Here is an 18981-nt window from a genome sequence, read left to right as displayed (position 1 = left end):
AACGTTAACATTAACCTCTGACGGAAGTGCATGGATGAGGTGATCATATTTATTCAAATAGACGCAGACGAAGCGAAATGACAACAGGAGACGAGACGAGATAAGGATGAATTGGGGGGTAGTATTGAGCCGCGGGAGTTCCACTAATCTAAGAAGCATGACTGCTGACGAGAAATACGACCGTCCATCACAGGCCGTCACGGTATGACAGGATTACAGTTACTAGTACAGCTGTTTTTTGTTTGAGAAAATGAAAATCACCGAGCCATGCCAGTACCGCACTATGATCGATTGCGAACAGACCAGCTGTAATCCAGGGAGTTTAGTTCAAATCGACTGATGAGCTGGCTATTGCGAGAGAGATGCCAACAGATCCTCGTTTCTTGGGATGAACCTGCACATGAATGGCTTAGGGTGGCTTTGGGTGTGTAAGAATATGTTTCAGGGTCATAGACTGATCAGTTACCGAATTGGACCAACACTCTCGAACTCTGCAGGAGGGGTAATCTCTTCCCCTCTCTCATCGAGCGGTTTGGCGATCGTGAACGCAGCAAGGATACAAGAAATATTGAGGTATAACGACGCTTCTGCAAAATGAAATCCTGAAATAAAAGGCACTCATTCAATTACAATCGGAGTCTCGACTGGGACAACGTTATGCAAATGACACGCACCAGGGCATGCACGACGCCCAAACCCAAAGACGAATTTGTGTGGGTCCAACTGGGGAGAGGGACCGATGAACCGCTCGGGCCTGAACTCCAGTGGGTCGGGATACATGTCTTTATCGCGCGAGATCGAAAAGATGTTTGCTATCACGATCGCACCCTTGGGTATTCGGTACCCTTCATAGACATCTTCCTTCATTGCGTGGTGATGGAGCCCTGTGTTATTGAGGGTGAGCGGGAATGAAACTAAAAAATGATATGCCTAACCTTGCGGTGCCACGGGTGCCCAGCGGAGGATCTCCTGGATGAGCGCTGCGATGTACGGAAGCTTTTCTCTATCCTCAAAAGTGGGAAATCTGTCTTGGCCCACGACGACATCGATCTCTGCCTGCGCATGCTTCTGCACCTCGGGATAGAGCATCATCGCTAGAACAAAAGACGTGGCGGCTGCTACTGTCTGCTCATGCCATTAATTGTTTCACGATTAATATGAGTGAAAGTGCAAATTTGAGAGATCTTACGGTGTCTACTCCCCCGCCATAGATTCCCTGGCTGCACCACTTGATGATTTCTTCTTGTTGGGCGCCGACCGTGGACCCATCCTCCGGAAGGAGCTGTTCTGAGACGAATGAAGGAGTATAGCTGCCCCTTTGCTAAGTGGCGATGACAATTGTTAGAGCTCCTGATAAGGAAGTCACAATATTTCGTAGCGAAACTAACTATTTGCTGTTTGACCCAGTTAAATGGTATTGTGTCACTCCTACTGAGCTTCTTCCGGAGGTTGAAGGCCACGCGTTTGAAACCTGCGCCCGGGAACCATGATGGTACGAAACGTACTCATAGAAGGTTGACTTGCTTAGCTTTATGATAACCCGGAAAATGAAAGGGTGACCTACAGGATGGGATCACTTCGACCAACCAACGGCCAGGCTGGGACAGGATGGCAGACATGGCAAGGCCTTCTTGCACGATGCCAATGAGACAATCGTCATTCTTCGTGACCTTCCAGCCATATGCGAGATTAAGGACAACAGCTGCTGCGTTCCTGCACCTCCGATGAGAAGCGAGGAAACAAACACCAGCCACGAGAATATTTTACCTTTTGATGTGAGCGATAAATTGTTCAGGGTCCTTGTGCAGACCATCAAGCAGCACGCGAGATTCTTCGATTTGCAGCGACTGGTAGCTTTGTATATTGCGGGGACTCAGACTTGCTTTGAACATCCTGCGATAAGTCTTGAAATACGGGTGATTGAAAGATATGTTGAACGCGGTCAGCTTGCGCTTCGCAAGTTCTGTGTACATCCATAATCTTGGACGATCGGAATACGTAGTGGCACGTGAATCGAGCAATTCAGTCGCTGTTTTTAGAGAGCTGAGCACTATGAACTGCTGGCCAGGCACACGGAAGGAGAGGATGGGCCCTATTGTGAGGAGTAGGTCATGAAGTCTCCCAGGAAGTAGAGAATTGAAGAATATGCACCATAGCTTTCAGCCCACGTAGCATACATCCGCCAAGGCTCGAAGTTCTTGGACAGTTGATGCGCATTTCCAGTGAAGAACTTTGGACATGGCCCAGGTGGTAGTGGCAATCTACTGCGTTGACGGCTGTAGAAGTAAACTGCGAATGCAATGACAAAGAGAACGATTATGCCAAACGACATTGCACAGGTAACAGGTGGGTCGACTATCGAACCTGAGCGCTTGGGCTCTCTTCATTTTAAGTCATTATCCCTGAGCATGTGAATAGTACCTGCGACTTCAAACACTGCTTCACCTTAGCCGCACCGTGACCCCTCGGACATAGTAATCTCCCAAGCCAGACCTATAGAAGAAAGAAGACAGTCGTTCCTTCGCAGAACAAGATGATCATATGACTCGGACACTTTGACAGTCCGACTTAACTTGACTCCCGTGATGTTCATTACCGCGCAGGTAGATGGGGCACTGCGGGCGCATCATCGAAAAATAAGTCACCGGTAATAGCTGTTGATCAATACTAAGTACTAATCGTGTCGTGTCCAGACTCAAGTGAGTCAGCTCTGAATCAAGATTGAACAACCTGAACCTCTGGGCCGAGTAAGTACTACAACTTATAAGCACTGAGTAAGAAAATCGCATGGACGATCAACCTTTTATACTACCCTAATCATACTAGGCGTACTATGAGATATCATGACACTCATGTGACTTGACCCATAGACTCGGATATCCAGGTAGTGAACCTCTCGGGGGGGGGATGATGGTACTGTGAAGTGCTATGCAGATGAGTTGACCATTATAATTAATGGTGTTTTATTCGAACTGTCCAAGAAAGTGGACTGCTCCAACGAATTCGAAGGACACGTGGGAACAGCAGAATTTCTTACACGATCTGAATGCGAAGAAAATGCTGGAGTTGATGATGGGTTGATCGATGTCAACACTAATCGTGTAGTGTCCAAATCGTCCAAGTGAGTTCCTTGAGCAAACTTGAACACGACCGAGATTATAAGTACTATAAACACAGAGTTTGAAAATCGCATGGGGGTGAACCATGAAAGAGAGAGAAAGACGGCTCGTCAAGAAAAAAGCTCGGCTATATATAGGCATGCCTTCGATTGCCGTACCGTTCAGACCTGGCCAACAAACCATCCTCGAGGTTGCGTATGTAGATAGAAATCGTCCTCAAGTATTAATAGAGATGGATTGAGCAAAAGCTAGGATACAGATAACCATAATGAAATCTATGGCAGATCCTCCTACGCAACCGGCCCTCGATAAACGGTGCTTCTGGTTGGATCCTCACGTTGCGCACATCGGGAAATTGTGTGATACCTACGCGGACCTGACAGCCAACAACGTCGACCGAACCGATGCTCCCGTGGAAGAAAAGAGGTATGACCTGTTGAGCTTTCGTTATTCCAGAATGCAAGCGCTGAAGCCAGGTAGAGCGGTATACGAAGGAAATACAATATCTTAAGTGTTGTGTTGTCTATATAAGCAACTGAAAGCATACGTGAAACCAGGACATTCGTAAAGATGGACAGGACCGCATCGAGCACTGAGACCATCTCAATCAAGTTCACCAAAAGCCTGCGGGAAAGAAAGTGAGTGAGGCAAAGGCAAAGTAGACCGCGCACGTACGTGATAGAAAAGTAGACCAAGCAAATCTCCAAATGAGCTTGATGAGTTGGGAGAAACTGTTAGCCGAGAACGTGGGTTTCCAACCGGTCAAGCGACAGATGAAGTTACGTATCATAGAGTAGATGAAGCTGATGGCGTCCATGTAAGCAATGGTGCATGCTCCGTCCATCCATGTAGCCTTCATGAAGTTGGCAGCTGGTTGTTGTACCGCATATAGGCGCTGAACGAATAAAGCGAGGCGATCGAGGTGCGGCACTCACACATACTGGAGCCTTACCGGTAGCGACCGAAATCATCTCTTGTCCGAGATATTCTGGCGGGATGGTCCTGAACGCTGCATAAAATACGAAGAGCACTGTGAGTTATCATCTATGGGTGAGTTGATTATTACTAATGGCGTTTTATCGACAAAGTGGTCGACGAACCACTTTGTCAATCGGAAGCAAGCTGCTGGTGCAGATGAGTTGATCGATACTAATCGTGTTGTGTCCAAATCGTCAACTCATGAACTTGCGTGATTGGAACCCGACCGAGTAAGTATTATAAGTACAGAGTAAGAAAATCGCAAGGGGCCAGGTCATCATCACCGTTGGAGTGGGGCACCCCCCAGCGAGGGGGCGGAGAGGCAGGTGTTTGCCATGGTTTGCGTAGCTGAGTCAGCAGCATAGCGTTGTCGTAGAGTAGCTCATCATCATTGCCAGGCCTCCCCAGAGGCAGGCAGGCTCTTGGTCTGCACCGCTCCACCGTGAAAGACAAAGAGAGAAACGCTCAAAGGCTTGGGCCGCTTGGCAATATAAATTGCCTTTTTAGGTATTCCTCGATTGCTGTTTTTGACGACAGAAAAGTAACGAAACCCCCACAAACGACTCGAACTCGGAGGGACACGAAGATCTTGCATCGGGCTACCAGAATCAAAATTTGGCAAAGAGGTACAAACTATGGTACAAAACCCACGTATACCTTAGTCTACCTATAAATAGGTAGCGCGGAGATTTCACATTCTACGCAACAGCTGTGATCAGAGCCCTCAGCCGCTGAGCTGCGGAGGCTCACCGCTCAGGTAGGCTCACCGCACTGCGCAGTAAGTCATTTCATTCTACATCACTACTGCGGTATAAATATACTGACAGTGATAAGATAGGCTTCATGGATCCAATAACAACACAGGACACCATCATGAATGTCTTCGCATACTACTAGTACGCTTTGAGGGACACAGCTTCGCACAGCAACACATCTATGGTCTTCATCTTATTCACTTCCTGCGCTCAACCCCACCCAGAAACATCGTTGGCCTGTCTCCTGTGCGATTCTGGCTCAGTGGTCAAGTGACATAACCGACCATGAGCATATCTGTGGCCAAAGCTGCATTCTTAGGTTTGTTTTTTGAGACCTTATTGTACGGTGCGTTGCCCACTGGTAGAAGAGTGATGGTGCTGGATCTCACTATTTCAAATAGGCGTGTTCTTCACTTTGTACTGGTTAACATTGTTCGTCCTCTTTAAGAAAACTGGCATTCAACGGCGACTTCTTATCCCAGTGGCAACCTTACTGCTCTGCGTCGCAACGGCCGTAAGTGAAATCAATCCTCTTGGGGGAATAAGTTTAACACGATCACTTTCAGCATCTAATCATAGATTTTGTTCGAGGGTTAGAGGCATTCATATTCCAGGTGGATACGATTGGTGCCAATGCCTATTATTCCGACATTGCTTCACCATTGAATCTTGCATTGATATCACTTTACGCCACGCAAACCATTCTTGCTGATGGTGTACTTGTGAGTTTCACCACCCGAGATGTTCGCTCTCCTCTAAGTAGGGTATTAGATCTGGCGAGTTTACGCGCTCAATAACAGAAGCCGCTTCATTGCCATTCCTGGTTGTATCGTGCTGTCAGCCACTGCGGGTGAGTATTCTGATAGGCGTTATTTGACCATCTCATCCCATGTCATTTTTCAGCCCTTGGGTACTATGTTGTTTGGCCCTTCTCTCGAACCAGTCTGCTGTCCAATATCTCCGCTGCTACTTCTGGGTGTATCGCCACTTTCTATACATTGACCATGTTTACCAGCGCCACCTGTACCAGTACGTCTATTGCACCAGATCTGCAGCCACCTGATGACCAGAACAACGCAGCTTTGATTGCCTGGCGCATCTATCGCAATAGCCGTGTCATACCAGGAGGGCTTGGCACTTTTTTACCCGTCTTCATTGTCATCATTGAGAGCGGCCCTTTATATACCATGTGTGTCCTTGCACTCCTTTCAACATTCTTGATCGGATCCAATGGCCAATACATTATTTTGGGCGTTATCATTCCTACTGTGGTAAGCTGATTTGGCTTGGACATAAACGGCTCGTAAGATTTTTCTTCAGGGAATCATATTCTGCCTCATTATCCTGCAAGTGCATTTCAACGTAGGCGGCAGGCCCCCCACCGAGCAACCTGCGCAAATGAGGAGCATTCGCTTTAGAGGGCGAGGTGTCCGAGACGTCGACTCCAGCAGGGAACCGATGACTATGCTCACCATGCAGGAGTCGGAGATCGTTCAATCTGACATAATGGGAAGAAAGAATGGCCAACCGCTCTCGGGGGGTTTCTTTCAATTGTAAATTGGTCATGTTCAATTCTATGCAACCTTTCCGTCTGCGTTCAGCTAGGTCGCCGATCCTGTTTTCGGAGGACGAGACAGACAATGGTCTCACTACATCGAACATTATTGTACCAGGCGCTATACGCCCCATCTTTATACTATATATTCATCATTGGGTCGCTGAAGTTATTTATTGCATTATCGCATTTCAGAACAGACACAAATGATGTCCTTCCATCCTGGACAGGTTGCAGGAGATGACTGACCGACTAAAGAAAGAAGAACATGATTTGGGCCAGACTGATGTGGATGCTTCAACTGAAGCTGTGTTACCTTTGACGGTCCGACTATCTGCAGGATGAATCACTGTCCGTGTAAGTAGTGACAGTGCATGCTCTGTCCATCCATGTAACCTTCCTGAAGTCAGCTGTTGTACCTACATATATGTGTTGATCTATGACATGAATAAAGCGAGGGGAGTCGGAGCCACACTGACAATTACATAGCGCCCAGGGTGCGGCACTCACTCTGGAACCTTACCAGTGGCCACCGGAATCATCTCTTGCCTGACATATTCCGCTGGGATGGTCCTGAACGCTGCCTAAAATACCAAGAATACCGTGGCTACTGAGATATCATAAGCTTGATCAACGTTGATGTAACTCGACCTATCTATCAGCTCAAATATCCGGGTAGTGAATGTTAATCTCTGATGATGGAAGTGCTATGGATGAGTTGATCAGTACTAATGGCGTTTTATTCGAATCGACCAAGTGATCAACACTTTGCTTTGTCAATCGGAAGCAAACTGCTAAACCAGATGAGTCGATAAATACTAATCGTGTCGTGTCCAAATCATCCAAGTGAGTTAACTGACGAGCTTGCACGATTTGAACCCGACCGAGTAAGTATCATCAATACAGAGTAGGAAAATCGCATGGGGACAGGTCATCATCACCGTGAAAGAAAAGTGGCCTCGATTCATTGAAGAGGAGTCGGTACCGTTCCGCAGCGCCCTAATTTCCTGTTCGCGTCGTCGAGAATCAAATTGCAAAGTCGATTCGTGGATTCGGGTAACCGATTTTGAGGTGGGCCTATACAGCTGGTAATTGTTTCAAGGCTTGTAAAGTCTACCCCCCATCTCCGAGCGCTGGGAGAGGGAACACCGCTTCACCGCGTCCTACTAGCGCACGTACACTCCCAATCAATATTACACCCTCCTTCGGCACGTACCGACGGCCTCACCCCTGACAACTCTAGCAGTGAATTGGCAGAAGCACGAAGAATTGCATGACACTACAATCAAACCGCAGAATATTCAAACGTGATCACGACATCGAGAAGCCCTGAGAAAGACTGAGCTTAAGCACCACAGGTCGAGCAAGTACAACCACCAGAAGTTGAGGCTTCATCGAGTTCGACCGTTTAGCACTACACAGCAGCAAGGTAAGAAACCACCGATTGAGGCGTACCAGTCTAAAGGCAGGACACGAACCGATAAGAAATTATGACTTATTATGAGAGCGACTGCAGCAGACGCAGACGGAACGACATGACAACAGGAGGGGAGACCGGATAAGACGGCAGTGTCCAGTCGCAGGAGTCCCGGTAATTTAAGAAGTATGGCTGTTGACGAGAGAAACGACCGTCTATCACGGGCCGTCACGGCATGAAATTTGAATTACAGTTACAGCTGTTTGTTTTGAGAAGATGAAAATCACCGAGCCATGCCAGTACCGCACTATAATAAGTGTGAACACACCACTATAATCAACGTGACTGATGAGCTGGCTATTGAGAGAGAGATGCCAACAGATCCTTGTTTCTTGGGATGAACCTGCACTTGAATGGCTTAGGGTGGCTTTGGGTGTGTAAGAATATGTTTCAGGGTCATAGACTGATGAGTTACCGAATTGGACCAACACACTCGAACTCTGCAGGGGGTGTAATCTCTTCCCCTCTTTCATTGAGCAGTTTGGCGATCGTGAACGCAGCAAGGGTACAAGAAATATTGAGGTATAATGATGCTTCGGCAAAATGGACTCCTGAAATAGAAGGCACTCGTTCAATTACAATCTGAGTTTCGACCGGGACAGTGTTATCCGAATGACACGCACCAGGGCATACACGACGCCCGAACCCAAAGACGAATTTGTGCGGGTCCAATTGGGGAGAGGGTCCGAGGAAGCGCTCGGGCCTGAACTCCAATGGGTCGGGGTACGTCTCTTTATCGCGTGACATGGAAAAGATGTTTGCTATGACGATGGAACCCTTAGGAATTCGGTACCCTTTGTAGACGTCTTCCTTCATCGCACGGTGGCGGAGCCCTGGGTCATTGAGAGTGAGCGGGAACGAAACTACAAAAAAAAGAATATGCCTAACCTTGTGGTGCCACGGGTGCCCAGCGGAGGATCTCTTGGATGAGCGCTGCGATGTACGGAAGCTTTTCTCTATCCTCGAAAGTGGGAAATCTGTCTTGTCCCACGACAGCATCGATCTCTGCCTGCGCATGCTTCTGCACCTCGGGATAGAGCATCATCGCTAGAACAAAAGACTTGGTGGCTGCTACTGTCTGTTCATGCCATTGATTGCTTCACAATGCATATGAGGGAAGGTGCAAAAAAAATCTTACGGTGTCTGCTCCCCCGGCATAGATCCCCTGGCTGCACCACTTGATGATTTCTTCTTGCTCGGCGCCGACCGTGGACCCATCCTCCGGAAGGAGCTGTTCTGAGACGAACGAAGGAGCATAGTTACCACTTTTCTAAGCGGCGATGACAATTGTTAGAGCTTCTGATGAAGGAAGTAACAATATTGCGTAGCAAAGCTTACTATTTGCTGTTTCGTCCAGTCAAATGGTATTGTATCAATCCTACTCCGCTTTTGCCCGAGGTCGAAGGCCACGCGTTTGAAACCTGCGCCTGGGAACCATGATGGTACGAAACGTACTCATAGAAGGTTGGCTCGCTTAGCTTTATAATAACTCGGAAAATGAAAGGATGGCCTACAGGATGGGATCACTTCGACCAACCAACGGCCAGGCCGGGACAGTATGGCAGACATGGCAATTTTTTCTTGCAAGATGCCAATGAGATAATCGTCATTCTTAGTGACCTTCCAGCCATATGCGAGATTAAGGACAACGGCCGCCGCGTTCCTGCACCTCCGATGAGAAGCGAAGAACAGAAACCCAATCACGATTTTTTTTACCTTCTGATGTGCGCAAAAAATTGTTCGGGGTCCTTGTGCAGACCATCAAGCAGCACTCGAGATTCTTCGATTTGCAGCGACTGGTAGCTTTGTATATTGCGGGGACTCAGACTTGCTTTGAACATCTTGCGATAAGTCTTGAAATACGGGTGATTGAAAGATATGCTGAACGCGCTCAGCTTGCGCATCGCAAGTTCTGTTTGCATCCATAATTTTGGACGATCGGAATACGTAGTGGCGCGTGAATCGAGCAATTCAGTGGCTGTTTTTAAGGAGCTGAGCACTATGAACTGCTGGCCAGGTACACGGAAGGAGAGGATGGGCCCTATGAGAAGTAGGTTAGCAAGTGTCCCAGAAAGTAGAGAACTGGAGACTATGCACCATAACTTTCCGCCCAAGTGGCATACATCCGCCAAGGTTCCTGCTTGGGTAGTTGATGCGCATTTCCAGTGAAAAACTTTGGACGTGGCCCAGGTGGTAGTGCCAATCTACTGCATCGACGGCTGTAGAAGTAAACTGCGAATGCAGTGACAAAGAGGACGATTATACCAGACGACATTCAACAGATAACAGGTGGGTCGGCTATCGCCCATTCTGCGGCTCGAGCTCGCTTCTTTTAAATCATTACCCTGAGCATGCGATGACATCACCTTAGCCCCCTTGGCACCTGTGTGTCACCATTATTATTACTAAGAGCCAGTTCGTCAACGAGATGTTGACGAACATCTGGCAAAATAACATCACGTGCGAAGGTTGTCGGCTTGGGCCGTCCCGAGGGTCGGAACTTGAAATCTGAACCTTGCTTCATGTTTCACCTATACATTTTATCATCATGAATTCGTATCCCTTGGATGATCAACGTCGTAAACAGATCTGCACTTGGGCAGCCACTATTACCGCCATCTGTGCCCATTATACAACTGTTCTCATGGCCCAACCAGTTCAGGCTGCCAACAAGGCACAATGGAATGACCTCGAGATTAACGCGCTACTCAACTACCTGATCATAAATCGTGCAGAGGGTGGTGATGGAGGAAATTTTCCACAGGAAACTTTCAACAAAGGGGCAGCTTTCCTGAATGCTAATGAAAACCTTGAATCAGTGGGGCCACTGAAGACTGGGAAGAAGGTGAGGACTAAGTGGACAACAGTAATATGTTATCTTGATCTTAATCTATTACGAACTGATGGTTGTTTTTAGCTCAAAAAAACATTCTCTAGCATTGAGACGTACCGCAACCAATCAGGTTGTCACTGGGACAACAACACGGGAGCATTGATTGAAGGTACAGACTCATGGAGTTGTGTGGAAGGCCTACGTTGATCAGCAGGTAAGCTATCATTATTGTACAGTGTCTCATATACAGGGACTGATTACAATAGTGTCATGCTTCGGTGCGTCCCTTCCGGAACAAGGGCTGGGTGTTCTACGACAAGATGTTGGAGATCTTAGGGACGAACAGCAGCGCTCGTGGAAGGCATGCCTTCTACCCTACCTCTGCAGGTCCACCCCCCACCTCGTCAGCCAATGCACTTGAAGCCGAAGAAACAGGGCATATTATTCTAACAGCTGCCAGCATGGGTCCCATTGGGGACTGCTGTCAGCTGCTGCCCCACATGCAAGTGATGACGTCATATTCCCACCTAGCACCATCGTCCATGAACCTCCTCTTTCCACTGTTACTACAACCTCTCAGTCCTCCGGCAACAAGCGCTTGCACACCAACACTTTTCTATTCGACTCTACTGACTCAACATCTTATGCCTCCACGGCTGCTCCAACTAGTTACTCTGACAGTCCCCAGCTATCGTCCCTCCCGCTTTCCTCGACCCTGGTGTCATCTGCACAACCAGCCATAAAGAAGGCCCATGCGTCCAGACACAGTGGTCAGGAACTCATGAGCAGTGCTGCCAGGGCAGCCAAGATCACCCCTGCAGCTGCTGTCATGGGTATGCAGGGTGCAATCAACCGCCTGACTGATGTTCTTGAGAAGTCATTGACTACCCCATCCACGTCTTCTGCACCATCACTCAACACCAGCACAAACACCATGACCCGTGCCTTGGAGATTATGCGTATCCAAGATGGACATCTGTCAGGTCACGGAGAGAGCGACGTTGATGCAGATCTTCGGCCTGTCAGGGAAATGAGAATACTCTTGCTGCTTACATTTCGCTTGATGGGGACTTTGAGACACGTTCTCAATATATCACCTTGCTCATGGCGAAAGCCGTAGATATCATGTACCGCTCGTGTTGTGTTTAACATGTCTCATACTCGTAACACCATGTAGTTCCTATATCATGTACCGCTCTCATATCATGTCGCTCGTACGCTCGTATCATGCCGCTCATATCATGTCGCTCGTATCAATGCAATCGATTTCGCGCAAGTGCCAGTTACATGTACTTGATGTCGTCTATTCTAGAACCGACCCAATCCATCCTCCTCATCCTCCAATAAAGCCTGGTCTGATAGATCATCGTCCGAACCACCTTCAAGAACACTTCTTTCTTGCAAAACTCGCTGATAATCTAACCACATCTGCTCCGCAATGTGATCACGAGATGCATGAACATCTGCATCAGCAGGTTCATGGTCATCTGCTACCGCCAGTTGCTCCCAGTCTCCAGTGCGCACATCACCAAGGTCATTGTCTGCATCAACAGGGATGGGGCCTTCTGTAGGGTCATGGAAACGGATAAAGTTATGTAGGCTGCACAAAGCGGTGGGGATCTGTGCCTGAATCTCCATAGCATATGACGGCGATAGAAGGAGAATGCGGAAGCACCGTTTCAAGACGCCAAAGATGCGTTCAATGACGTTGTGTGCTGACGCATGACGCAAGTTGAATAGTTCTTTTTTGTTAGCTGGTCTGTAGGCAAAAATGAGTATGCTCCAGCGGCTGAAAAAAAAAATCTCACCTTGTGCTCGCACGGCCCCATTCCACGAGGTGGTAGCGGACACCACAATATGGTACAAGTAACTCAGGCCGTAGAGGAAAGCCAGCATCTGCGAGAAAGTACTTTCCTGGAGGTATGCAAAGGTCATGAGCACGGGCATCTGTGGCCAACCCTTCCCAGCCAGTAAGCGCGTATGTAAAGTTCATCCCGAAGTCACAAGCAAAGAGGCAATTTTGAGATACAGATCCCTTGCGATTATGATAAGGCCCGCGTTCAAATGCCTGAGGTGACGCGTGAATATGGCTTCCGTCAATGGCCCCAACGGTATCCTTGAAAAATGGCCAGAACTTGGGGTTCTTGCGAATTTTGCATGGGATAGATGCATCCGGCAAGCGAACATATTTTGAATAGAAGGGGGGGGACGAAAAGATAAAGAGCATCCTGCGAAAATAACTATGTACAATGAGATATAGCGTGCAATTAAAAATATTACCCTCACCGAGATATAGTCTCATTTGAGCGTTGAAATCTTTCACTGGTGTGTCTGATAGGTAAGCCCATGACTACTGCGTAGAGGAAAATTGCTAGTTGTTCCTCTAGCGAGACGAACTTGGAGTCCGTGTGCCCAAGGGTACGAATCTCTGAGATGAGTTCTGCGAACACATGCGCATGTACACCAAGCTCGCATCGTATACGCTCGGGGTGACCAGTTAATAGTTCTATGACCCACGCTTCTCCCGAGAGAGCAGATCTGTGATATGGTTCTGGATCTTTTGGATAGATTGAGTGTAAGATACTAGTTGTAGCGCTAATCAAGATGCTGATCAAAAAGATCGTGTATCGTATGAGACGTTGCTGAACTTCGGGACGATGGGGCATGAATAGCGGGACATCCAATCGAAGGTCGATGGGAGCAGGGACTGCTGGTAGAGCGTCCATTGTCAGGAATATACAGTACATACATTGTACTAGTACTGCGATGGCTAGATAGTATGTTCAAGTTCCGACCCTCGGGACGGCCCAAGCCGACAACCTTCGCACGTGATGTTATTTTGCCAGATGTTCATCAACATCTCGTTGACGAACTGGCTCTAATTAGTAACGTTTGTTACTAACTAGCGGGGGAAGTCTATGCTGCGGTACTTCAGCGAGTTCCACAGCACTCGGCGGTCACTTAGGTAGGTAGAAAAGTAGATAGCGTACATTATAGGGATTGCAAACATGTCAAGCAATACAAAATAAAATTCACGGTACGGAGAACCAAATTATGTGGAAATTATTGATGTATTACTGTTAAATTGACATCAGTGAACCTGTAAACAGATGAGATTGGTATTTAAAGCAATATATTGTTGAGCATCACAATAATCAGTGTAAAATTGCTGACCACTTTCACATGGGAATGTTTTGCATTGTCAAGGAAAGACCAATTTGCGAGCATTAGGCAACTGCACGGGTATGGGTAACCCGTACGGGTCACGGGTAAGGGTACACCTGGGGTACGGGTGGGGGTTGCCTTTCACGGCACCCATACCCTTACCCATACCCATGCACGGGTTAGACCATCCAAACACAATATATTGCTACGTAATTGAGAACTCTGCTACATATGTACTAGTACCTACGCCAAAACAAAACAAAACCTTAAAGAAGCCACAACTGTCGAAAAATCTTCCATCCCATCATCCTAAGCACACCTGTCCTAGACTCCTAGCTCGCATCCAACCATGCAACCAAATATATTCACCACAGCTGCAAGACGGGTCACAAAGCTCACGGACAAGGCCAAAGCGGCACTTGAAGAGAGACTTGAAGCTACCGGCCCATCAAAGAAGCGCAAGATTGATGCGAAGGGCGCAAGTGTGGTCTCCAAGAACTCGAAGAAGGCAAAACAAAACCCTCCCACTGATATATCCAAAGATAGACCGGTCATTGGTACATCCAAAGATAGGCCAGTTGCTGAGGCCTCTTCACCTCCACCTGATGTAGGAACAGCGGTGGAGCTGCGTGCAATTCGCCGTGCCATTGTTCGCACTGAGGAAGAGGAAAAAGCGTTGTATGACAATGCCATTGTCATTGATGAGGAGAGTGAGAAAAGCGGATGCGAGGCTGGTAACGAGGCTTCAGGTCCAGAGAGTGCTGAGGACGAGCGAAGTATGTTCCTGCTATACAAACATAGCACCGCTAATTAGCAACAGAGAGGCTCATGAAAGAATGGGTATCACCTGTTTATGCATTCTTTGACCCAACTCCCCGCATCACTGAAGTTGGTGGTCGACGTGCACACGAATTCAAGTGCCATGCAAAAGGGTGTAAGGCCACAATCCGACAGTTCTTGGACAAAAAGGATGCCTGATCGACGGGGAACATGTGCAAACATGTCAAATCTTGTTGGGGGGAAGATACACTCGATGCTGCTGATGATGCCAAAGATGCGAATGAAGTGTGAACAAAAATTGTCGGAGGTATCCTAAAGAATGGGTCAATCATGGCATCCTTCGAACATAAGGGAAAGGGAAAAGTAACTTACTCGCACTGTCAACACACGCGCGGAGAAACGAGGTGAGGTCTTGTTGTTGTTATTGATACCTAAGCCTAAATTGTCTTCTTCCAGGGCAGAAATAGTGCGTTGGGTATCAGAGAGTCTGCGTCCATTCGAGATAGTCAAGGATCGAGGATTTCAGTCATTGATGAAGACTGGAAGGCCAGAGTATTACATACCTTCGCCATCCACAATTTCACGTGATGTTCGACTTGTGTTCGCTCGGACTCGTCAACGAGTTGCTAAGATGTTACAGGTTAGTTCAAATCATGCACTTTGAAATATTCACGTAAAAAAACCTCACCAGGAATATGATGGCAAGATCAATTTTACAACGGACGCTTGGAGTTCACCGAACCATCGAGCGTTCGTTGCGTTCTCGGTGCACCTCGAGCACAATGGCATACCGCTAAGCCTACCATTAGATATCATTGAAGTAGCTAAGGTGAGAAACTTACCTTGATAGATCCACAGCAGCTAATACTATGTTAGTCACACACGGGCGAAGAGCTGGCAAACGTGTTTGCAAAGATGCTAGAGGAATTTGGCATTTCAGACAAGGTAAATTTTAAAAGAGACACAACAACTTACAAATTGATACTGTGCGGTCCAGATTTTGAGCGTGACATGCAATAACGCCTCCAACAACAATGTCATGGTTGAGAACCTTGCAGCTGAGGTACCGGCATTTGGGGGGGCTGCAAGCCATACACGGTGTTTTCTCCATATGGTAAACCTCGTAGCGAAATTGCTCATTTGCGAGTTTGATGTAACCAAGAAAGAGGCCCACAAAGCCTTGGATGAGCCTGAGAATAGCAATGACAGTGTGGAGCTCGAGGTATTGAGCGAGGGGATTGATGGGGAGGATGCAGTGATGATTGCTGAATATGGTGTTGGGGATGACGATGGTAGGGACAATGATGACGGTTGGGTTGATGAAGTTGGAGAGCTCGATCCTGACGAACAACTCGTGCTGGAAAAAAGTATTCTTCCTGTGAAGTTAGCCCTTGTGAAGGTAAGAACAAAAAGAAACCAACACGCACCTTCAAGTCTAATCTCTCTTCTAGCTTCGTAAACTGGCCTACAAAGTTATACATTCGACGACTATAGTCCTCCCAGCATGGCGTAAGATTCTTGAAGACTTGCAGGCGCCCATTACTCTCATGCCACGCGATGTTTCGACCCGCTGGAACTCCACATTCGATATGTTGGATTATGCGATTGAGCATCGGGAGGCCATTGATATTGTGACTCAACGTCAAGATCTCGGTCTGTGGAAGTTTGAGCTGAATAATGAGGAGTGGGCAATTGCCAAACAGCTGAGGGGTGTTCTCAAGGTAAGTACCGGATACATCCGAACAACACATTGACTAATTTTGGTCTATGTAGATTCTAAAGGATGCAACACTATTTTTCTCCCACTCGACACCTAATCTAGCCACTGTGATTCCGGCCATGGATCTCATTGATGAAAAGCTCACTACATACTCCCACAACAGACAGTATCACCCTTCAATCCGCTCAGCTGTTCAGCTGGCAAAGGTAACACTTAACCGGTACTATCAACTTACAGATCAATCCGAAGTCTATCACATCGCCATGGGTTTGTTCTTTTTTGTCTCTGTTCTGACGGCTCACATTCACACATATACTATAGTACTACACCTGCGTCACAAGCTCGTATACTTCAGGAACGCTCGATGGGAGGACGACTGGGTCACAACAGCTGAAAAGCTTGTCCGTGACCAATTTACCCTTTATTCAGCCTTGGATGGCGACCTTCAAGACGACAACTTGGACATGGAGACTTTAGAGTTACCCACAGAGGGATCAGATAAGGTACGTCTTTTTTTAACTGCAACTACTGACTACTGATTCTATTCTAGATGAAAAACATATTTGATGACATGCCCGCCCTTGCTCCGCCAAAATCGACTGATCTCCATGATGAGCTCGAGCGCTATCTCACCTCTGACATTGAAAATGTTCCTGATGCACTTGCATGGTGGCATGAACGTCGTACCACCTACCCTCGTCTATCATGGATGGCATTGGACTACCTTACCATTCCTGGTGAGTTTTTTTAAAATTGAACTCACATATACTACAGCTAATAACATCAACAGCCACATCAGTCGACGTTGAATGACTATTCAGCCGAGGATGGCTCTTACTCTCACATGTTCGCTCACGCTTATCTGCACAATTGACGCGCACACTGCTGTGCCTCAGTATTTGGAGCAAACTCAACCTGGTCAAGACCGATGACATCGTCAACATCAGTTCTTTGCCTGACGTCGAAGGTGATGAAGAGGAGCTCGATGATGGGTGGGATCGGATTATCATCGTCGAGTAGCTGTCATACACCGTGTCGTAGATTTACCCTATAGTATCTGTAACCCGCGGGTACACCCTTGATGGGTTGTACCCCGGGTCCTTACTTCGCTACCCACTGTGCAACCCATACCCTTGCTGCGGGTGTGGGTTTACCTCGGGGTGGGGGTGGGGGTTGACCTGCCGACACCCGGGGGTTCACCCGTGCGGATCCCTAGCGAGCATGCAGGCCTGGTAGCCAAATTAGCTCTGACCTTTTTCAATTGAATGGATCCAAGAAAAAATGCACAAACACAGGTGCATGGAGCCAAATACAGACACAGCCTGAGAGTGACCATGAAGGAGGTTGCAATGTGCGGAAACACAAGAAAATTCAGTGATGCTCACTAGAGGTGTGGATGTGTAACATTTGGTCTTTACATGTTGATGCATGAGCAAGCACATGAGTGATGCAGCACGACAACACATCGGAGTTAGACCACAGGAATATGAACCACAATATATATACTTGTCTTGTTACATATGCCTCTTCCCTCAGTCCATTACATGAGCTGAGGCTTAGAGACTGACTGTGATGCTGTCTAGATTTTACAGGTTATGAGCCCTGCACCCTCATAATCAAGAGTGCAGAAACCATCTAGACAAAGTCACATCCTAGCAGCTTTATTGTGACACCAGCGTTATTATGCTTGTTTAGGTCAACGTCTTTGAACATTGTTCCCACTTCCTCTTTGGGTGAGAAGCATCGTGTTTATTTCCCCTTGCACCTCTCTCTCATACCACCATTGTGTGTTATGCCAAACGAGCCACACACACGATCCAAATCCCACATTGGTAAATTCAACCTCACAAAAGGGCCAATCACTTCTTCAGTTGCCCTGAGTTCTACTACTCTAGCACCTACAAGTACTGGTAAATCCCCCCTCACCATTAAGATACCAGCCAGGCCTAAGAACACTATGCCTCTGACAATATCTTCTGTCACGGTGTGGGGAATGCTCCCACTGTAGGCATAAAACCCTGTCCTTTCTGTATTGTCTCACATCAGTTCCGCATATTCTGTGCATTCCGCATTTCTCGCGCATCATCTGATGGGTTCCACATTCCTGCGCATCTTTTGGAACACACCCGCACTATCCAATATTTGCATGCATTGTTGGACAACCTTCGCATGTCCTGTCCCCATCCTTCCAGGTTCATTGGTACGCTGTATCTCTCTTCCCATTTCTTCTAATGTTATCCGGATCACATTGACACATGCCCTTATGGCATGGACCCCTATTGTGCAGTATTCTGCCCATGTGCACTGCTTGCCTTCATTTCCGCATCCTGGGAATGCACTACCTATATCTCCATGTTCCTTGAAAATACTGTACCCTATAAGCATAGAAGTTTTCAGAAAGTACTTACTGGACTTACTTCCTCCCATCTTTTACCTTCCGACTTTTCTCCAACTTTTCCTTCACCTTACTAGAGGACTGCTTTGACTTATGCTCACTATCTATCAATCTAACCTTGTGATATACTTCCTTCAACTTGATCTTCAAGTTCCAACAAATCTGTACATTCCATATTTTATCTGTTTGAGTTCCACTTTGTTC

General features: G+C 47.3%; 7 protein-coding genes across 7 annotated transcripts; 4 read left to right on the top strand and 3 right to left on the bottom strand.

Annotated features, from left to right (window-relative positions):
* Nucleotides 1–462: 462 nt before the first annotated feature.
* EDB91DRAFT_1247617 (cytochrome P450) lies at nucleotides 463–2332 on the bottom strand (the record flags this gene model as incomplete). Its single annotated transcript, XM_041322836.1, has 8 exons — nucleotides 463–587; nucleotides 675–884; nucleotides 936–1125; nucleotides 1190–1321; nucleotides 1389–1504; nucleotides 1565–1713; nucleotides 1768–2092; nucleotides 2152–2332. The coding sequence occupies 8 exons, from the start codon at nucleotides 2330–2332 to the stop codon at nucleotides 463–465; spliced, it is 1428 nt and encodes a 475-aa protein (XP_041178236.1).
* A 1002-nt stretch (nucleotides 2333–3334) lies between these two features.
* On the bottom strand, nucleotides 3335–4463 carry EDB91DRAFT_1128157 (uncharacterized protein). The gene is made up of 3 exons (XM_041318521.1): nucleotides 3908–4463; nucleotides 3795–3851; nucleotides 3335–3743 (listed from the first exon to the last, which is right to left on the bottom strand). The coding sequence occupies exons 1-3, from the start codon at nucleotides 3976–3978 to the stop codon at nucleotides 3410–3412; spliced, it is 462 nt and encodes a 153-aa protein (XP_041178235.1). The 5' UTR covers nucleotides 3979–4463; the 3' UTR covers nucleotides 3335–3409.
* A 482-nt stretch (nucleotides 4464–4945) lies between these two features.
* Nucleotides 4946–6528, top strand: EDB91DRAFT_298723 (uncharacterized protein). The gene is made up of 7 exons (XM_041326763.1): nucleotides 4946–5198; nucleotides 5254–5366; nucleotides 5419–5574; nucleotides 5624–5702; nucleotides 5756–5881; nucleotides 5933–6123; nucleotides 6173–6528. The coding sequence occupies exons 1-7, from the start codon at nucleotides 5138–5140 to the stop codon at nucleotides 6407–6409; spliced, it is 963 nt and encodes a 320-aa protein (XP_041178234.1). The 5' UTR covers nucleotides 4946–5137; the 3' UTR covers nucleotides 6410–6528.
* A 1653-nt stretch (nucleotides 6529–8181) lies between these two features.
* Nucleotides 8182–10186, bottom strand: EDB91DRAFT_1221802 (cytochrome P450; the record flags this gene model as incomplete). The annotated part of the gene is made up of 9 exons (XM_041320914.1): nucleotides 9982–10186; nucleotides 9601–9925; nucleotides 9399–9547; nucleotides 9223–9338; nucleotides 9023–9154; nucleotides 8773–8962; nucleotides 8502–8717; nucleotides 8300–8432; nucleotides 8182–8251 (listed from the first exon to the last, which is right to left on the bottom strand). Exons 1-9 carry the CDS (start codon nucleotides 10157–10159, stop codon nucleotides 8182–8184), a joined length of 1509 nt encoding a protein of 502 aa, XP_041178233.1. The 5' UTR covers nucleotides 10160–10186.
* Nucleotides 10187–14231: 4045 nt separating this feature from the next.
* EDB91DRAFT_1081416 (uncharacterized protein) lies at nucleotides 14232–14860 on the top strand (the record flags this gene model as incomplete). Its single annotated transcript, XM_041315375.1, has 2 exons — nucleotides 14232–14658; nucleotides 14697–14860. 2 exons carry the CDS (start codon nucleotides 14232–14234, stop codon nucleotides 14858–14860), a joined length of 591 nt encoding a protein of 196 aa, XP_041178232.1.
* A 796-nt stretch (nucleotides 14861–15656) lies between these two features.
* Nucleotides 15657–15857, top strand: EDB91DRAFT_1004893 (uncharacterized protein; the record flags this gene model as incomplete). Its single annotated transcript, XM_041312295.1, has 1 exon — nucleotides 15657–15857. A coding segment is annotated over one exon (201 nt), but the record flags the coding sequence as incomplete, so codon positions are not given.
* Nucleotides 15858–16251: 394 nt separating this feature from the next.
* Nucleotides 16252–16750, top strand: EDB91DRAFT_1007049 (uncharacterized protein; the record flags this gene model as incomplete). The annotated part of the gene is made up of 3 exons (XM_041312337.1): nucleotides 16252–16383; nucleotides 16436–16649; nucleotides 16704–16750. Coding segments are annotated over 3 exons (393 nt in total), but the record flags the coding sequence as incomplete, so codon positions are not given.
* Nucleotides 16751–18981: the final 2231 nt, after the last annotated feature.

Source organism: Suillus paluster, assembly GCF_016628075.1.
Source record: "Suillus paluster strain FC165 chromosome Unknown EDB91scaffold_20, whole genome shotgun sequence".
NCBI classification, from domain to species: Eukaryota; Fungi; Basidiomycota; class Agaricomycetes; order Boletales; family Suillaceae; genus Suillus; species Suillus paluster.
Note: the sequence above shows the minus strand (reverse complement) of the source record. Positions and strands in the feature narration are given on the sequence as shown.